The sequence below is a fragment of the Tasmannia lanceolata genome, unplaced genomic scaffold (assembly GCF_043159265.1).
Source record: "Tasmannia lanceolata isolate RefF3 unplaced genomic scaffold, GAP_Taslan_0.1 ptg000013l, whole genome shotgun sequence".
NCBI lineage: Eukaryota > Viridiplantae > Streptophyta > Magnoliopsida > Canellales > Winteraceae > Tasmannia > Tasmannia lanceolata.
The window spans coordinates 40,432,477-40,453,581 of NW_027518690.1; the positions used below are offsets into that span (position 1 = coordinate 40,432,477).

Sequence of the window (21,105 nt, forward strand, 5' to 3'; positions counted from 1 at the left end):
ATTTGATCGGATTGATTGGATGTAAAGACAAATTGGAATGACCTGAGGATAATATTTAGCGACAACCAGTGTGGTGAGGCCATCTGAACCGTTAGATTGATGTGAATTAAGGTGTTTTTTTTACTAGAATTGCATGCATGGGACTGCCAAAAACCTGATTATTTTGCTAATGTGGATTTGAGTGTCCAATCATTCACCCTTTTGATATGTACAACGAGCAGCTACTTCAGTTCCGGTTGTCTCTCTGATGATTGACCAGGAGTGTGCAACGGTTGGTTGATTTTAGGGTTGGTTAATTCCTTTAGGCCCTATTTGGATTGCAAGAAAAATATTTCCGGGAGAAATTTTTTTTAGTGAAAATTTATTCTTTTCACATTTTTTAGGGAAATGATATGATCGTGGTTATTTTAGAGGAATATTATCATAAATTGAACGTATGTTAAACTACGAATTACTCCAAAAGCTTAAGCTGCTGGAGATGGCGTTATTTAATCTTTTATACTTTATTAACACTCCCTCTCACGTGTAGCCCCTCTTTCTAGGGTTGGCCTGCACATGGCACATGTGGCCCCTCTTTTGGATTTGGCCATTGCGTGTGGAATTTTGCTACGAAGGAGGTTTGAACTCATGACCTTTGGCTCTGATACCATGTTAAACTACGAATTACTCCAACAGCTTAAGTTGATGGAGATAGTGTTATTTAATCTTTCATACTTTAACACCTCAGTGTAGAAATTCAATAGTGTTGGTTTAAATTATCTTTTTTCGTGCGTAAAATAGTAGGAAATTTTAGAAATATTTTTCCTTTCCAAAAACCATGTTTGTTTTAGATTTTGAGAATTGATTGTGAGTCCAAAATTGATTATTTGGACTCAAAAAAGGCCCAGTTTGTTTTGGATTCTGAGAATAAATTTTAAATCCCAAAAAAAACATTGGACTCAAAATGGTATATAATTTTCAGTCTGATAATCAGTTTTGGGCTCGAAATTGATTCTCGAAAGCAAATGGAGCTTTAATTTGAATCAAATAATCAGTTTTTGACTCACAAGCGGTTACCAAAATCATAGCTTGGAAAAAGAATCGGTAGAATATTGCTAAATAAGAAAGATTTGGGTTGCTATGAAGTATGAAATGCATGCTCCCTAAATATCTGAAAAAAATGATTCTCTAATAAGATAACTCTCAAAAGTTTGTTTCCTCCCAAATTCCAACTTAATTAATGACCCTTAATTATGTTCAGATAAAATTCGTGTCATCCTATCATTAGAAATGCAAATACATTGGGAGCCCGTTTGGATGCCAAGAAGGTTTGGATTTGGATTTCTCACATTTGCAGCCCTTTTTACGTTGTGATTTGGATCCGGATCAAATTCTTAGATTTCCAAATCAGTGTCTGACAGTGAAAAAATCAGATTTCCAAATATGATGTGGAAATAAGCAATTGGAAATCCATAGACTGGCAGGTTTCCTTCACCCTCTTTGCTCCTCAACCTCTCCACTCCACTAGGAAGTAAAGTACCCCTTTCCCCTCTCTGTCTCCCTCAGCATGAGCTGGCGGATCTACTCATTTTGTATTCAAAACTCAATTCCAAATCCAAATACAAAATATGAAGTATCCAAACGTGTCCTGAGTGTAGCTTGAAATCTTTTGTAGTTTGTGTGGCCTGCCAAATTTGAAGAGGTAATCTGAGCCGTTGATCTTGTGGGCCATAATGAAACCATACATGATAGTTAAATATCACGATAAATATATATAGATCTTCTGGATTCGAACACTGCTTGTAAAATCAATGGTGGGAATTTTTTCCAAGAAAATCCTTAAAAATCCACTTTTAAATAAAGGAATCACGATTACCTAAAATTCCCTGATGGTGCTTCATTTTCATATCCACATATCATTCATTGATAGACACAAGAATAATGTCCACTTTCAACTTGGCAGTGAAAATCAAATATCTTAGAGGAATAGAAAAAAAATCTCTCCAAGTAATTGAAAGTGAGGCATGAGAATATCTTAGAGGAAGAGAAAAATATCCCCCTTCATGAGAGATATATCCCAAATCTTTAGATATTTGTCCCAAAGAATCACCGAAAGCCCGAAATTTTTCTTTACAAAGAAAGACCAAAATCTTTGAAAGTTTTGAGGGGGGTAATTTATCCATTTTTATAAAGGTGCTAGAGCCACATTGTATTTTCTATACCGATACAAGATGGGAACCCATCTTTTGATAATGACACACCCTAAAAACACACTTTTGCCCAAATTATTATCATGGATAAAAAGAGATATTCCCCATCATGAGATATATCCAAAACATTTAGGTATATCCAAAATAAGGGATTTGCTAGCGTCCATCGCATAGTGTGTCACGCCCCAAACCCCACCCTGGGCGTAGGACGTGGCAGTGTCGTATACCAGCAAGATAAATCTCACAAGCATACAAGACTACAAAGCAATAACAGAAATAAACCTGACATTCCATAACTAAAATATCAAATTCTCAAATAATGTGGGCCCAACATAGCCAAATCAAATCTCAACTATCCCATGACTCAAAATAAATAAACATAGACATAGTCTTACACATTTATTTACCAAAATTCACAATCTGAAACAAAAGCAAATAAGCTAAATAAAATCTCCAAGCTCCTACAGTTCTGAAACTAAGCTTATTCTTCCTCGTTCACTTCACGAGGATCAAACTCTAAAAAATGTTAATATAATCACAATCGGCTGAAAAGCTTAGTATATAATAACACACTACAAAAGTAGGGTCAAAGCATGCTACATAGAGAGGGTCGATAGGTAAACAAAAATGGCAAAAGCTACACATGAAGTGCCTGATACAAATATGGTATCTGAGAGTAAAGCTTACGAAGTCATATTTCAAAGTATCACATCAAAGAGGGTCTCAATAAGAGAAGTTACAAAGTCTTAAGAGATCACTGAAAGCAATCACAAAGGTACGAAATCACCCAAAGGTCATTGGCTTAGCCCAAAAAGCATGTTATTTTACCCAACTGCCCGCAGTTCGAAACTAGTTTCTAAGTTAATATACTTGTCGACAGAGTCAGCGAATAGTACCCACTGACGGGACCCAAAAGCCAACGTATTACCTCCATTGGTGCGGGCCCTTATAGTTCACATATAACCTAATCCTCCACAGAAGGTGTTCACATATTCAAAAAGGTTCAAATGTTCATACAAAGTTCTAAAGATTGTTATTCAAGTTGGTTCCACAAGGTTTTTCAAAAATATTTGGGTGTACAATGATAACAAGGTTCTTATGTCAGAAATGGTCACATATTCAATACGAAATTCATAGGTTGCCAGTGAGTACAAAATTCAATGAGTTGTATTTCAATGAAGGATAAGCATGCAAGACCCAAATCAAAGGCTAAAGTTATCAGAGGTTTCATATATTCAAAGAAGTTGCAAATCAAAAGGCATATTATCGAACGACGAATCGTATCATTAATGTAGTACGAAACTATGTACTTTAATATCGAACTACTTTCCTTTTCATAATCACCTACAATCAAGAGTATGAATATTCTCCATGAGAAACATCATTAATTTCAATTTTATCAGGAATATATATCATCCTACTGACACAAGACACCCTTTAGTGCCTCTTCGGAAAAGAATCGGTAAACCGGCCTATGGTTCTTTTTAGTATTTTGGAAATATCATCATTATAGAGTCACCAAAATTTTTGAAACTATTTTTAACAGAAAGTACTCGTTTCCGGCATGTCCGTAGAGTACAAGAGCTTCGAAAACGGACAAGAAACGAAGAAGTTACGAATTTTTGAAGTTTCACAATTTCTTTGCGATAATTCCAAATTCGTCCCCGATTTTACCAAAACTTCTACGGACTAAACTTTCTCGTTTTAGCTCCGATTCGCGCGTGGTCGGATCCGTTGGATTCGTATCGATGAGAGGAATCCAAGTAATCAAATTTCACACTAGAATCAACACATATAATTATTGTAGAAATAATCTAAACTTTTTGGTTCGACCCTTCAAGACAAACTTTTCTAAAAACTAAAACAATCCGATCTTGGGTTCGTTAGGGATTCCATAACAAAGCGAATCCTAAGGAACCCGAGATCAGTCATAAGGAACATCTTAAACAAAATCAACCTTCGCTTTCATCTTCTTCTTTTTTTAAGATCACAGAATTCTTATTTTAGGGTTTTTAATAACATAAATCAATAAAGAACATGGTTCTTACCTTGATCTTCGATTTCTGATTCCAAAACTCGATCTCCTCTTTCTTTCTCAACAGAATCCTCTCATAGGGCTGTAGAAAACGGTTTAGGATTTCTTAATGGCTGTAGAATTCTCCTAACATGTGTATTTATAGGCTTTCTTAAAGAAGCCTTAATTTTAGTCTAATTCTTATGGACAAAATTGCCCTTCATTTTAGAGGGGAACGAATTTTTGAAAGGGGATAATTTGGGTATTTACATAGCGTCCATCATAGATGGTCTGTTGCATGTCAGACCAGCCACATAGGCTCACTTTATAGTAGCTTTTGTCTTCATTCATGAGGTGGCACAACTAAGATGCAACAGACAATCTGCGATGGATGCTATGCTATGGACGCTAGCAAATCCCCCAAAATAATATCCACAGGACTGGAACTTTTCCCTTTGGAAAGAAAGATCGGAATCTTTGAATGTTTTGAAAGGGGGTCTTTATCAATTTTTATAAAGGGGCTCGAGCCACATTATATTTTCGATACAGACACAAGATGGGAACCCATCTTTTGATTATGACACACCCTAAAAACACACTTTTGCCCGAATTATCACCATGGATAAAAAGAAATATATTCCCCTTCATGAGATATACCCAAAAGCTTTAGATATATCCATAACAATATCCACAAGACTAGAACATTTTCCTTCGGAAAGAAAGACGAGAACCTTGGAAAGTTTTGAGGGAGGCACGTTATCCATTCTTATAAAGGGGGCTTGAGCCACATTGTAGTTTCACAAAAATAAGGCATTAGAGTTTGTGAGTCATTACTCTCTTGTACACCAAAAGCCTCTTTCTCTTTGATTTGTATTAGTATTTGATCAAAAACTTCGATTTCTTTTTTGGATAGAGCCCATGGCAGAATATGGCAAGGTGAAGAGAGACGCGTTCGATCGACTTGAGGATTACATCTCCTCTCGAAAAGGAAGGCCTGCAGTTGTAGTCCATGGCGACGCAGTGGCGCAATCTCCCCAACCTGGTGATGGAAATCATGTGGCTGCGAAAATCAGTTACACGATTTCTACCCCCAAGAGCGCAGTTTACGAGTATCCTCCTGACTGAGCTATGACGCGAGGTTTTCTATTTTCCAAATTTGTACGAAGTATGAAGCTTTTCTTCATCGAAAGTAGATCTACACTTGTACAGTGTTATATGTATGAGGGCAAGTAAAAGGTAGCCTTCTTTGGCTTGTAATACTTATCATAGTAATAACCCTTTGTTTGATGCAAATACAGATTAAGCTTGGCGTTATTTAATCATTTATACTTCAACACACCCCAAGTAGCCTAATGAATGTTAGAGAGTTGATCCTAAGCCTCTATAGATCGGAGGGTTAGGATCAACCTATGGAAATAATTTTTGGGGCACAACCTATTTAGGCCGTGGCCCATCTAATGGACGGTTTGGATCATCCTATGGTGCGGGCCATACCGTACTTTTAATAAAGTGAGGATGCCCTCATCAAAATACAGTAGTGCTGATAACATTTCCCAAAGGAAATTGGATCAAGACAGGGTGATATTTCATTATGCAGTCACAGTTATTGCAATGTTTAAAAACTTGGCTGATTCGATCCACACCCAGTTTTGTCTCCAGCAAGTCGGTAAAAAAGTTGAAAAGTTTCAGCTGAATTAATGAAACATCACCTTGTTCAATAGAACTTTGTTCTGATTGATAGACTTGCTGAGCTAACTCACTGGTCCATGTCCAAAATTTAGGGCAGTTCTATTGGGATAGATCTTTTATGCAATCCCCTTATTTATAGAAAATCAACTATTAGTGTTATACATATAACAGAACACTAATCAGTTTAATTGATCTAATCTAGATAAATTTAATTAACTATTAATCTTGATATAGTTAAATTTAGAACTACACTATTGGAGTTTAATTGATCTAATTTAGATAAGTTTAATTAACTATTAATCTTAATGTAGTTAAATTTAGGGCTACACTAAAACATCCAATGAACTCTAGGTCGATGTTTCACAACTTATGGAGAGTTCAGGTTGCAGACGTCTAAACTCTATTTCTAGCATTGCTAAATCTACTCTCGCTACGAGCTTTATTTTGGTCCATCTTGGCCATATTTTATCTATATTCTTAAAAGTTATTCCTTTAAACTAACAATTGGACACTCTATTTGATTGAAGAAATTAATTAGAACCACCCATAATAACATAATGAAGTGGGTTAAAGAGGTCCCAAAAGCGAAGGAAAGAACAAATTTATTTGAGATTGAATTTTATTAAATGTAGGCTACGATATACCATTACTTATTTAAAGGATGAAATTTCAAAAAGGTAAAAAGAGTTCTATGTTTGTAAAAAAGAAATTGTTGTGGGTTCCACGCAAAAAAGCAAAAGATCCCACATCAGAAAACATAGGAGATGTGGCTGGGCTTATAACGACTTGGGCACCCTCAGCCTAAACGCTAGCTTTTAAGGGAGAGTTCTACCCCGGTCCCAACAAATGGTATCAGAGCCGGGGTGTGGTAGGCCTAGTGTAGTCTAGAGGATGGAGAAAATCCCTTGGGGGAGATCTCAGTAACCCGGTGTATGTTCTAGGATGGTGAAATTTCCTCGAGGAAGATCACATAGTTCCCACATTGGAAAACTTAGGAGCGGTGGATAGGCTTATAAGTACCTAAGCACCCTCCACTTAACGGCTAGCTTTTAAGCATGACTTCTACCCATGTCCCAACAGAAATATAACTTAGTAATAAGACAACAATTAAGCAGAAAATCACTTTTACGATCAATAGTAGAAGGCATCCTTTGGTCCTACAAGGGGCATACTAGGCATGTATGTGAGATCAAGACAATTGATCTCGTAGAAAATCATGAGGAGACCCACACGGTACTGGTCCTATCTAAGACAAACATACAATATACAAAATAATGATTCCTAAAATAAATGGTTTATCTTTACTAGTTGGAACCCAAAACAAGGCTTGATCGAGGCTTCATGAATCAAGCCACACGGTACTAGTGAAAATCATGAGGAGACCCACACGGTACTTGTGAATTTTGCAAATCGGGTCATGCCATCAATTTTTGACCAAAATACACATGATAGATTTCTTTTACTCATAAAATCACCAAAATGTCATTCATATAATGAATTTTGCAAATTTCACAGCTGAGTGAATTTTACCTTCTAAAAGACCAAAATACACATGATAGTGATATATGAATCAAAGGTGTGGGAATATTATTTCTATATATGCTAGCATTCTTGGCCCCGTGCTATGCATAGTTGTAAAAATAATGGGCCCACCCCATCGAAACATGAGGTGTAAAATGATGGACCCCACCCTATGCATGGGCTCAGGTGGAAATCGGGGACCTACCTCATCAAACAATGAGGCAAAACGGTGGGCCCCACCAGATGCGTGGGCCAGTTTGAGTTGAGTTGGTGGAGCCCACACTATCAAAACATATCAATGAGCATTTTGGTCTCTTTACAAGGTAACTTTTGTCTTTCCACATATAAGGACATTTTGTTATTTTTATGGTAGGGATGATATAATGAAGGGCCCCCTTGCAAAAACAAGCTTCAAGGGCTCCTCAGTGGTCAATTTCAGCAAAGTTTGTTAATGATGGCGCAGAAAAAGTGGATGGCGCCACAAAAAGTGGAATGGCTTTGACTTTTGCTGAAATTGACCGATGAAGGAGCCCTTGAATCTGCCTTTTTGCAAGGGCGCCCTTCATTCTATCATTGCTCTTTTTATGAATATATTAAAAAAAGGAAATCATAAATTCGCCCATTTTCTTTACATAGGACAGCCAGCACAAGTGTATGTGGCAACCGCACTCGCTAAATCCTTCCCACATGAAGTACCATGGGTATTTTAGTCGCAATTTGATGGCAAGACCTAATTTGCAAAATTCACTCAAATGTGACGAGCCTTTTTTGTAAATTTTCAAATTAGAAGACGATTATTGCAAGACCAATGATAGACGCATGTGCAACCGAATAAAGTGCAACCGGAGAAGGGCCCTGGAATACATCCACGTCATTCTCCGGCCCTTGCATAAATTCTCAACTGAATTTAAAAATGACGTGGATGTATTCCCGGACCCTTCTCCAGCCCTTGCATAAAGAGGGCCCTTGCTGTTAAAGTATAAAAGATAAATAACACCTTTTTACAGCAGCTTAAGCTTTTGGAGAAGTTGGTGAATTAACATGGTATAAGAGCCAAAGTTCTCGAGTTGAAACCTCCCGGATAGCAAAAATACACATGCAATGGTCGGCACATGCAAGGGAGTGTTAAAGTATAAAAGATAAATAATACCTTTCTCCAACAGTAGGGCTGCAACTCGGGTCGGGCGGGTCGGGTTTTGGAGAACCCAACCCTACCCGAGAAATATCTCGGGTCGGGTCGGGTCGGGTTTTTTTCCGGAAAACCCACGATTCCCAAACCCGGCCCTACCCATGATAAATCTCGGGTCGGTTCGGATCGGGTCGGGTTTTTTCACGTTGACGCAATTTTTTAAGGAAAATTCTTGTTTGGCAAGGCAACTCATCTCATAGAAGCAGAAATTACACTCACATTACACTTGAATCAAACAATGATGTAATTACACTCACATCACACTTGAATCAAACAATGCTGTAATTAAACAATGTTGTAATTACAATCAAACAATGCTGAATCAAACACTTGAATCAACTCAACTCATAGAAGCAGAAATTACACTCACATACAGTAATAGTGGGTGCGTGGGTTTTCACTTTTAACTTTTAACTAACAATAGAAAAAAATGTACATACTATAACTTATGTAACTCGGGTCGGGTCGGGTCGGGCCCCTTCAAACCCGGCTCGACCCGAGATTCATGCGGGCTTTTGAATGCTCAACCCGGCTCGACCCGAAACCCATGAAACCTGAACCCAACCCAGGCTATTTTCGGGTCGGGTCGATACGGGTCGGGTAAAACCCGGCTCGAGTTGCAGCCCTATCCAACAGCTTAAGCTTTTGGAGAAGTTGATAAGTTAACACTTGCATCTATCATCCTCTTATTGCAAATAAAGCAAAGCTGAAGACTTCTTTTGCAATTGCCTCTTTTCTATTTTTGACGTTCCTATGCAAGTAATAGGTCACATAGTCTGGATTTCTTATTGGTAGGTTTTCTGTACAATGACCCGTCCATTAACAATATGATTTTCTTGGTTTGCATTTCATGTTTTATATAGAGTTATAGACTAAGAATAAAGATCGCATATCTTTGTGATCATAATTTTAGAAAAAATGAAAAAGGAAACTGAATATTTACAACTTTGTAAAAAACAGTGTGTAAAATGTGTTGGGTTGTCATTCCTGCCTATTAAACATTCAGCCAATAGAAAAAGAAAATGTGAAAAATGTGTTGGGCCGGTGTTGTTGCCTAATAGCCATGGGGAACCATCCGATGGATGTCCCAAGTCTCAATCATAGGTCCCACAATACTGTATGGCCCACTTCATAGGATGATCCAAACCATTTATTTGCCAGAGATGATCGCAAGCCTCCTATCTATAGAGGGACTCCACATATGGAAACCTATAAAAATAGGAAGGTCAGGATCATTCTATGGAATGATTTTTTGGGGCGCAACCTAGTTATGTTAAGCCCAGCAAATGAACGGTTTTGATCATCCTATGAAGTGGGCTTTATAATACTCTTTGGAAAAAAAAACAGTGGATTATTGGGCCACACACCATAAAACGTAAGGAAATAATATCAGCACAACCATATTATAATAGTTGCACAAACTATGCCCGTCTTTTCTTTTTTTAATCGGCTTGTGAGAGCTTTTGGGAACTGTAATAACCTTTGAAAACTATTTAAATGATGAGCACTGCTAGCAAAACGGGAATCCCTTGTGGAAAAAAAGAAGAATGGGATCCACCATGGGTGACACATCCACAAAGGATAAGAAAGACAACTCAAATCCCCATAAAATGCAAAAAATATCTTGAAAGACAAGATGACTTGGTACAATTGCAAAAATGGTTGTGTTGATATCATTTCCCAAACTAGAAGAGATCATTTACTTGTACGTTATAAGGGTACGGGGGCGAATGCGTACCGGAAGGGGGTGAAAATAGCATCGCCCAATAATTAGACCTGGCAAAACGGACCCGTGCCCGTGGGTCGACCCAACCCACCCACAAATTTGAGGGTAAGGGTTGACATTTGAGTGACCCGTCAAAATTGACCCGCAGGTCACCCAACCCGCCAAAACAAAGGTTGGGTCAGGTGAACCCAAGGGTCCCGCAATTCGTTTTTTCTTTTTTCTTTTTTGATTGGCTGGAATAGTGGAATTAAATTGAATGATCTATTTTTCAAAATGGAAGGTACAGACCACACCATAGGATGATCAAAACCGTCCATTTGATGGGCCACAACGTAAATAGGTTGTGCCCAAAAAATCATTCACATAGGATGATTCTAACCCTCTAATCTAAAGAGAGATTCACATTATGGAAACTTCTATAGATTGGACGGTTGGGATCATCCTATGGAAATGATTTTTGGGGCACAACCTATTTACGTTGTGGCCCATCAAATGGACGGTTTGGATCATCCTATGGTGCCGGTTGTACAGTCTATTTTGAAAATTAGAGGGTGAATTCATACATAGAAGGGGGTGAATTTATCACCGCCCAAAATTGCAGGTTTCCCGCAGGCTGACCCAACCCATCGGCAACGGGTGTGGGTCACCTAAGTGATGACCCGCCGCACCGGCATGACCCGCAGGTAACCCAACCCAACACGCCCGTTTGCAAGGTGTACATATAATTCAGCATTTTTTAGAATGTAGTGTATGGCCCACTTTGTAGAATAATCCAAATCGTTTATTTGTCAAGCCACAACATAAATACGTTGTGCCCCTAAAAATCATTTCCATAGGAAGATCGTAACCCTCCAATCTAAAGAGAAACTCCCATTATGAAAACTTCTTTATATTGGACAGTTAGGATCATCCTATGAAAATGATTTTTTTGGCATACAATCTATTTACATTCTGACCCAACACATGAAGGGTATGGATCAACCTATGAAGTGAACCGTACATAAGTTTTGAAAAATACTAGACTGTACGGCATAAAACTAGAGTTCTGAAAGAAAAAGAAAAAAAACTAGAGTTTTGAAATTCCATGACATGCACAAATGATCTATGATAGGGGGGCATGCAATGAGTACGACTTAGGACTAAAATAGAGAAAACCCAACAACCCTAATTGTGGCAAATAGGACTAAAATAGAGAAGATTAGTTGTGTTTTGTAAGAGGGAGAGAGAGTTTGTCGTTGCACCGATTAAAAAAAAAGGGAAAACAACCGAGAGTTGCCTTAAGACAGCAAAACCAAACATTCCCCTACGAAAAAGGCTAACTTTAGGTTGAAAAATAGTTGCATGTTTCATAAATTTAGTGGTAAGGACGTAAGGAGAAGATAATATAAATAGCATAGATGGCTTTGGTTTTTCTCATTCGAGCTGGGGTCGATCTTGAGTCCCGTAAATTTAAATTTAAGGGGTTACAAGACTCCGGTGGATCCTGCACCGGGGACTCCTGTGCCGGCGTCACCGAAATCCGGCAACGGAATTTTTGACGTGACCAAGTATGGAGCTGACCCCGGTTGCAGTAAGGACAGCACCAAGGTGGGGTTTTTAAGTATTCTAACTATGTGATATTTTGATACATGGAACATGGAGGTTGTGCCCTTAGATCAATTGGTTGGCCCACCATTGATCAATCCAAATGATACACCATCTAGACCCTATCTTGGTTCTGTCATGATCCTTATTATACCATGTTGATCCAGAGATCCTAACCATCCAATCAAAATACGTATTTTGATCCATGGTAACGGAATACATGTGTACTTCAGGGGTAAAGATTGTCCCATGTATAAGGATCCACTATAAGCTCCTCATTTGACAAGACTACCATTCAACTTTTTGTTTCTCTCCCAATAAGAGCAAACACCATACAAACGACTATCTTTAATCTCATCCATGAGTTTGCCCAGTCTCCAAGTCCATCTTTAATCCCTTTGGCCCAGAAAATCATGTGGTAGAAATTGACTTCCAATCATCTGATCAAATGATCTACACCATTAATCCATCTAGAGTTGAACCCACAATTCGGACAAAGTGATGTATTTGCCCCCATTTTCTCTCATGGGCCACTCCCCTCTAGTGTGTTTTGACCACCCTTTTTACACTACAAGGGGGTGGCTCAAGGAGGAAAACGAGGCGAATATAACATTTCCCACTAGATTAATGTGCAAGCATCACTCATTGTGGATAAAAAAAAATGGATTATAATACAATGTAGGCAACAATTTTCTGTTATTCCTTGTTGCTATTATGAATATCAAATTGTGAAATATATGTAGGGTAATATTTGACATAGGAAGAATGTCATTTCCATATATTTGCAGGCTTTCACAGATGCTTGGACTGCTGCATGTTCCTTCCCTGGGACTGCAACTTGGCTCGTCCCCACAGGCACATTCCTCGTAGGTGAGCTCAAGTTCAATGGCCCATGCGCCAATCCCCAGCGGCCGAGATAAGGGGAACCCTAAGAGCTCCGGGGAGCCTCTCATCTTTCACTTCTGATGCCTGGGTCTTGTTCCGGAACTTGGACGGTCTCACAATTAGTGGTGGTGGAATGTTAGACAGTCAGGGAGCAGCAGAAGCCTGGCTAAAAACCACATGCCAATCTGGGGGGAAATGCAAGTTTATGCCTGTTGTAAGTACATATAAAGCCCCTTTTCCATGCCTCCCAACAAATTTTGGATACATTCATCTTTTCATCGTATAAACTAACCATTTTTCTTTCCATCGTCATTGGTTTTCTTTCCAAACATTTATACCCAAGCATAGCATGGGTAGGGCCCACCATTTTACACTTGATCTGGTGGGCCAACCAAATCTATCCAAACCCATGAATATGGTGGGGCCCACTATTTTACACCTCATGGTATGATAGGGTGGGGCCTGTCATTTTATGACCATGTCTAGCATGGGTGGGGGCGCACCATTTTGCAGTTCATGTTATTGATGGGATGGGGCCCACCATATCTAAACAAGCCTATGCATAGGGTGGGGGCCCACCATTTTACTCCTAATGTCATTAATGATGTGGTGTGGGTGGGTCCCACCATTTTACAACTCTTGTTTTAATGGTATGGGGCCCACTATTTTCCACCTGAGCATAGCATGGGTCAGGAATGCTATTGCTAGTAATCTTATATGCAAATGGTTTTGAAGTCAAATTCGATTACTAAATTAAAAGAGAATGAAAGGAATTATTTGTGTTTTATGTGTGGGTGCAGTCTCTGAGATTCATTGGGAACAACAACGGGAAGGTCCAGAACATAAATTTCCAAAACAGCAAGTCCTTCCATTTGGTTATCAACAACTGCGTAGGAGTGGATATCTCTGGTGTCCATGTCACAGCTCCTGAGGATAGCCCCAACACTGATGGCATCCATATCAGTGGCTCCTCCCATGTCCACGTTACCAATTGTCAAATTGGTGTGGGTGACGATTGTGTCTCCATCGGAGATGGCACCACTGATATCTCCATCGAGGGTGTCACCTGCGGACCAGGCCACGGCATCAGGTAATGTCAACCCTAACAAACTAGTTGAACTATTTGAAATAGTAAAAGAAAGTGAATTTGTTAATAAAATGATAATGAAACAACTTTAACTTTACCTCAATTATATTCAACTGATTGGTTTAACAAATATTATGGCATTGAATAGAATTTGATGATAAATTTCTGCAATCTTTCGCAGTGTGGGCAGCCTCGGCAAGTATGCGAGGGAGACGGGTGTGACAGGTGTACACGTAAAGAACTGCGTCCTTACCGGAACCACCAATGGTGTTAGGATCAAAATATGGAACGGATCACCGACCCTTAAAGCTTCTAATATTACCTTCGAAGATATCACCATGAACAAAGTCTCTTTCCCTATCATCATCGATCAAAACTACTGCCCAGGTCATAACTGCGGGAGTAAGGTAACTAGAACATGTTGGTATACATAGATGAAATCAAAATTAAGATTCGAAATGAAATGAAGGAGAGTAGAAGGTGTTGTGGATTTTCTAAATTTTTTGCTTCTCTTTCTGTTGCAGCCTTTAGCAGTGCAGATCAGTGACATCATTCGCCAAAACATCAAAGGCACTTCTTTCACTAAGCTTGCAGTGAATTTGATTTGCGGCTCAGGAGCTCCTTGCCAAGGTGTTCAACTAAATGACATCGATTTAACGTACCAGGACGCGGGCCAAAAGGTCGCCTCTATGTGCCAAAACGTTAAGCTCACCGTAACCGGAGTGCAGAATCCACCTGCATGTGCTTAACTTCTTTATACCACCACCTTCATATTAAGAACTCCCTCTCCTTACTTCTGTATCCCCCACCCCTCCATGTCTTGGGTGGGTGTGGAACCATGAAAGCTTATCCAAAAATGATTTGTATCACATGTCATGCTTTCAATGAAGGCGGCGAGTCTTCAATAATAACATTGTTTTTATTTCTACAATGTTGCGATTGAATTTATAATTGCGATCCGAATCATTGATAATTGAAGAGAAATAGTTGTTCAGCTAGTGAAGTGAAAGTGCTTCCAGTTTCGTGTTTGAAGTGTATATGTTTGAATCTTTGTTGTTAGAATGCTAATGGGATCTCAATGATTTCTAAACATGGGATGTGGGAAATCGATCATGCAAGCACTTGCCAAATATTGGTACCATACCCACCACACTAACTAAGTCTTGGAGCATAATCTCTATTGAATTTTTTAATGAATTAGCCACTCCAAGATCCCATTCAATCTTAAATTGAGCTACAAAAATGGAAATTACTAACATAGACAGAACCCAAAAAATGGCAACTCCCTTTTTTGGTAAAACTGAAAAATAAAGGATGGAGGAAGCCTTTTGGACAATAAAACTATTGGTCTCTTTTTTTATGGTTATCTTTTGGTGTGAAATGAAGAAACTGAAACAAAATTCTTCATGAATTCTCTGGTTGGTCCTCTTCCTGATATTTCTTGTTGAATGCAAGCTATCAATCCTTATCAAGTGATCTTCCCATGGATCAATTTCTTGTTCTGTTTCAGCAACTCCAACTCATAGCCAGCCCCAACTTCAGCCTCAACCCAAACCTAAAACCTCCTCTTTAACCGTTCCAATGTCCATACAAAATAGTCTATCAAACTCCTCTAAACTTTCACTCGAACCAGCCAAGAGACCAGCCCCTCCAATCGGTTGACATCCTTTCTTTCACCCCCTTTAACTCACAATATACCCAACATCCAGACCTCTTTCTAACAGCCATGTTTTCCACAAGGCATTAGTCCACCCATAGTTAGCAAAACTCCGTTTTAAAGTCCAAAAAAACACGTTTTATTGGTGTGCCGTTTAAAACTCCATTCATAACTTTCACAGCGAATAAAACTCCCTTTTTCTTAAGCAAACGTTTTAAACAAGGTTAACATGCGTTTTAAACGCTTTAAACATGTTTTTTGGGCCAACTTCCAATTTTACCCCACCATATTTTGTAAATGACAAAATTCTAAACTCATTTTCTTGGGTTTCCATTTTTTTTACTACGTTTTTTTGAACCAGTACCGGTATTAAACTCGAATTTTTGCCGTCCCATTTTTTTTGGCGAATCACGTTTTGCTAACTATGAGCCCACCTTCCCATGTTAATCGATCACCACCCCATGCCTTCCATCTTATGCCTTGTTATATGACCACCTTTCTTTATCCAAGATTCAACCTTAGCCCTTATTTTAACCAACCACCCTTTCAAGTTTTTGTTAACCGATTAACCCAAAGATAACCCACTTCTTGATCCATTCCTTAACCCCTTCAGCCTAACTGTAACTACCACCAAGAAACCTTCTTGAGTCCTTTTAACCAACCCCAAGAAAGCCTTCCCTTTAGTCAACCAAGAACCCAAGAACTTCCAACACCCTTCCACCTTACTTTAACCTATACTGGAAAGATTTTTAGTAGTTTTAGATACCCTTTCTAATCCTTTCAAATATGCTTTTCCACTTATTTAAGACCACCCCTTAATCTTAAGCATCAGCTACCCCATTCATTATTCAAAATCAAAGCTTCAGCTATCCGCCCCTAACGCTATCCGCTATCCTGAATTAAAGAAGACAAGAAGATCGAGAAATTGCTAATGAAATCAAGAACCATGGGTGGAGGTTAAGAAAGGGTAGTTAATTGAGTAACAATTAAGCATCTTGCTTGATTAAAGAATCAAGAAGGAATGGGTTTCCAAACCAGAAGTGCTAACAAAAAATAAAAATTATTGGGTTCTGACGTAACAGAGGGCTGGCTTAGAAGGGGATGGGGTAAATCGTTGAGAACAAATTACTTGGGAAGGTGTAGGGTTACTAGCTCTAAATTACTAGCTCTGCACTCCTGCACATACTGACTTGAGTGTCGAATGGCCTGTCCGGAGCAACGACTCCGGGTTAGTCTTCAGACCTCGTGTGCTCTTGTGCAGGACTCTGCTCCTTCACTTCGGTTCCTCGGGTCCTTCAGCTCAGCTCTTACATCACTGCCGTATCTGTTACCGATTTTAGGCCTAACAGATTGGCGCCATCCGTGGGACCCCGAACTAAAAGCTGTTCGAATCTCCTATACAAAAAGGCAGGGCGGAAGAGTGCTCGGGTACCAACCGCCCGAACTACCCGAGCCGTACTACCTCGCAGGACCAGGAGCGAGCGAATCGCCTCGCAGGTGGTGGCTCCCTCTGCTACAGCGGAGCAGAGCCCAGCTCATTTAGAACACCTTAATCCCACTCGCGCTCCGGATCAAGTGCAAGCTCTCTTCCAACAGATGACTGCTCTTGTCGATCAATACCAACATTTGATCCAAGCGCCTCCCCAGCATCCCCCAGAGGCCCCACGACCTCTACAGGAAAGGTCAAGTGCCCACAGGGGAGAGCCAGCACGCCCTAGTGGAAATCAGACCCACCACTCCCCAAGGCGAGTCCATCATTCCAGAACCAGGCAAGCCCATACAGAGCCTCGCCACCACCAGAGGTCACGATCTCACTCCACGCAGAAGCACCAAGCCAAGGAAGACCGAGCGCCGCGGGAAAAATCCCGGCATCATCGAAGGAGTCTGGAAAGTCACTTTGGCTCCTCCGCGAGCCCCTCAGTAGAGAAAAATGAGTCGTTGGGCCGAGCAGACCGGAGGGCTGACCCAATGTTACGGAGGATAGAAGAGATAGACCACCGTATAGAAGAGCTGGCAAAGGATCAAGGCCACCCCGCTGTGAAGACGTACTCAAGTAAACCTCCGTTCACCAATAATGTTATGAACGCGCCAGCACCCAGAGGGTTCAAAATGCTGACGGTTCCGCAATATGACGGAACCACCGACCCTGTGGACCACCTGGAGACGTTCAGGACTATGATGCTCCTCCACGGCGCCTCTGATGGATTCATCTGCACGGCATTCCCGACCACACTGACCGGTGCTGGCCGGGACTGGTACTCTATAATCAAGCCGAACTCCATTAGCAACTTTGAGGACTTTGGGGACGACCTGGTCTGCCACTTTATGAGGAGCCGGAGGCCGAGGAAAACAACAGCATTTCTGATGGCTTTGCGGCAGGAGGACAATGAACCTCTAAAAACATTTGTGAGCTGCTTCAACAGGGAGGCCCTCCAGGTGCAAAACTTCGACCCCTCAGCCGCAGTAAATGCACTCCTAGCGGGCACTCGCTGGCGGATCTGATGGCTGGAGCCGAGGAGTACCTAGCCGTGGAGAAGACTCTGGCAGCCTTAGATTCAAACCGGAGGAGGACCTCTGAAGAAAAGAACCCTACCATGCTGCGTAGGGATGATAAAGCCTCGGGAAGAGAAAGATCCCCGCAGAGGAGGGAAGAGAATTACACCCCCCTCAACAACTCCAGGAGAAGCATACTGGCCGCAATCGAGGGAGAAGAATTCGTAAGATGGCCAACCAGGATGATCTCAAAAGGAAATAAGAGAGACAAGTCGAAATATTGTAGGTTCCATAGAGACCACGGGCACGACACAGATGAATGTTGGCAACTCAAGGAAGAAATCGAGCTGCTGATTAATCGAGGGTACCTAAAAAGGTATGTTAAAAGTAATGGCGACGGAAAAGAGCGCAGGGGGAGAAGCCCTCATGGCTAAAGCCCTCGACGACCCCCACCGGTTCTTGTGCTGAACCAATCTCCCCCGTCGTCCAGTCCACAGCCGGAGATACACCGATCCCAACCCATGGGGGTCATCAACACAATTATGGGCGGACCAGCCGCCGGGGGTACATCATCTGCTGCTCGAAAAGCCTACGCAAGCCAAGTCAATGCCGTGCACACGTGCAGCAAGAAGATGAGGACAGAGAACGAGATCTCCTTCTCAGACGCAAACCTCGACAATTTGATACTACCTCACGACGACGCACTGGTTATAACCATGCTCGTCGTAAACTGGGAGCTGAAGAAAATCCTTGTCGACAACGGAAGTTCAGCCGATATCCTATACTATCATGCTTTTAAGCAAATGATGATAGGAGACGACCGGTTGAGGCCAGCAAACTCTGACCTGTTCGGTTTCTCGGGAGAGATCGTGAAAGTAGAAGGGTGAATTGAACTCCCAGTCCTCGTCAGGGAGCCGCCCTGTCAAGCCTTCGCGATGGTCAACTTCTTGGTAGTGAGGGCTACCTCGGTCTACAACCCTATCTTTGGACGACCCGGCCAGAACCTCATCCGCACCGTAGCCTCAACATATCACCAGAAGATGAAGTTTATAACACCAAACAGCGTGGGTGAGGTCAGAGGAGATCAACCACAATCCAGGGAGTGCTATGCCATGGCCCTCAAAGGCAAAAATGCATCAGAATTATTGCCGATTGAGCTACTTGATCTGAGCGACGAAGCCCAGATGACTGAACCCGCCGAAGACCTCAGAAAATACTATCAATAGCCTGCCGCCCGACACAAAAGCGGATGCCATTGTAGTTACGCTTGTGTGTGCATAATGAAAAAAGGCTACTGCTTCTTTGCAAAATTCCGAGTTTCTCAGATCATGCCGCTGCTTGGTTCGCCTCAGCTCGTCTCTACAAAGACCGGGAGCGCACTCCTGGTCGGGAACAGACCCGCGCAGAAAAACCAAACCATCTCAGAAACCCAGTTCACTAAAACTTGGGTACTCGCTGGTTGGTTCGTCCCGGCTCGTCTCTACAAAGACCGGGAGCGCACTTCTGGTCGGGAACGGGCCCGCGCACAAAAACCAAACCATCTCAGAAACCCAGTTCACTAAAACTTGGGTACTCGCTGCTTGGTTTGCCTCGGTTCGTCTCTACAAAGACCGGGAGCGTACTCCTGGTCGGGAACGGACCCGCGTTAAAAAACAAAACCATCTCAGAAACCCACTTCACTAAAACTTGGGTACTCGCTGCTTGGTTCGCCCCAGCCCGCCTCCACGAAGACCATGAGCGCACTCCTGGTTAAGGAACAGGCCCGGACAGAAAAACCAAACCATCTTGGAAACCCAGTTCACTAAAACTTGGGTACTCGCTGCTTGGTTCGCCCCAGCCCGCCTCCACGAAGATCGGGAGCGCACTCCTGGTCAGGAACGGGCCCGGACAGAAAAACCAAACCATCTTGGAAACCCAGTTCACTAAAACTTGGGTACTCACTGCTTGGTTCGCCCCAGCCCGCCTCCACGAAGACCGGGAGTGCACTCCGGGTCAGGAACCGACCCGAACAAAAAAATCAAACCATCTTGGAAACCCAGTTCACTAAAACCTGGGTACTCGCTGCTTGGTTCGCCCCAGCCCGCCTCCATGAAGACCGGGAGCGCACTCCTGGTCAGGAACGGGCCCAGACAGAAAAACCAAACCATCTTGGAAACCCAGTTCACTAAAACTTGGGTACTCGCTCCTTGGTTCGCCCCAGCTCGCCTCCACGAAGACCGGGAGCGCACTCCTGGTCAGGAACGGGCCCGGATAGAAAAACCAAACCATCTTGGAAACCCAGTTCACTAAAACTTAGGTACTCGCTGCTTGGTTCACCCCAGCCCGCCTCCACGAAGATCGGGAGCACACTCCTGGTCAGGAACGGGTCCGGACAGAAAAACCAAACCTACCCGGAAACCCAGTTCCCTAAAACTTGGATAATAGCTGCTTAATTCACCTCGGTTCGCCTCTACAAAGACCCGGGTCAATTAAAGCTTAAATGTCTGCCCGGAGTATTTTCGGTCCACAGTGTTAGAATCAAGCAGTATTAGCCAAAGGCTGCCCGGAGTATATTTGGCCCACAGTGTTAGAATCAAGCAGTATTAGCCAGAGGCAGACATAAGTGGACAGTGGACAGCGAAATGTAACTTCTATTCATGAAAAATAGGGCCTCGAAGGGCCATTACAAAAAGTAGGGCCTCCAAGGGCCATTACAAAAAGAATCAGGAAACCGTGCCCAAGAGGGGGAAATGGGGAGCTTAAGACACCCCGTGACCGCTACCCCGTGATGGATGTGCCCCCGGGACCTCTACGACAACGGTAGTGCCCTTCTCGTCGTCGCCAACCACCAGCGGATCGGGGAGGACAAGACCCGTCAAGATGACAGCCGAGTTGGATCCCTTCACCTGCCCAAGGTAATCAAAGAATCCCAGCTTGTAGGATTCACAGGACAAACTAATAAGTCCATCCTCTTTCTTCAGCACGACCTCCTCGACGGCCGTTGTCTGCTTCTCCTGGGCTCTTTTCCTATGTGCATTAAGGGCTTCGGCGGCCTTCTGCTTCTGGGCGGCCATATCATCTTTGAGCCGCTG

At 41.9% G+C, this 21,105-nt stretch overlaps 1 protein-coding gene across 1 annotated transcript; it reads left to right on the forward strand.

The window, feature by feature from the left end:
• The first annotated feature begins 11,754 nt into the window (after nt 1–11,754).
• LOC143890099 (exopolygalacturonase-like) lies at nt 11,755–14,887 on the forward strand. Its single transcript, XM_077394649.1, has 5 exons — nt 11,755–11,915; nt 12,701–13,011; nt 13,598–13,887; nt 14,066–14,291; nt 14,409–14,887. The coding sequence occupies exons 2-5, from the start codon at nt 12,805–12,807 to the stop codon at nt 14,631–14,633; spliced, it is 948 nt and encodes a 315-aa protein (XP_077250764.1). The 5' UTR covers nt 11,755–11,915; nt 12,701–12,804; the 3' UTR covers nt 14,634–14,887.
• The last annotated feature ends 6,218 nt before the right edge of the window (nt 14,888–21,105 follow it).

What these genes read in the sequence shown, in the direction of transcription:
- LOC143890099 (XM_077394649.1), top strand. Translation starts at nt 12,805, where the DNA reads ATGCGCCAATCCCCAGCGGCCGAGATAAGGGGAACCCTAAGAGCTCCG. An exon ending in AATGCAAGTTTATGCCTGTT is followed by an intron (nt 13,012 to 13,597) that starts GTAAGTACATAT and finishes GTGTGGGTGCAG; the next exon opens with TCTCTGAGATTCATTGGGAA. An exon ending in GTCATAACTGCGGGAGTAAG is followed by an intron (nt 14,292 to 14,408) that starts GTAACTAGAACA and finishes TTTCTGTTGCAG; the next exon opens with CCTTTAGCAGTGCAGATCAG.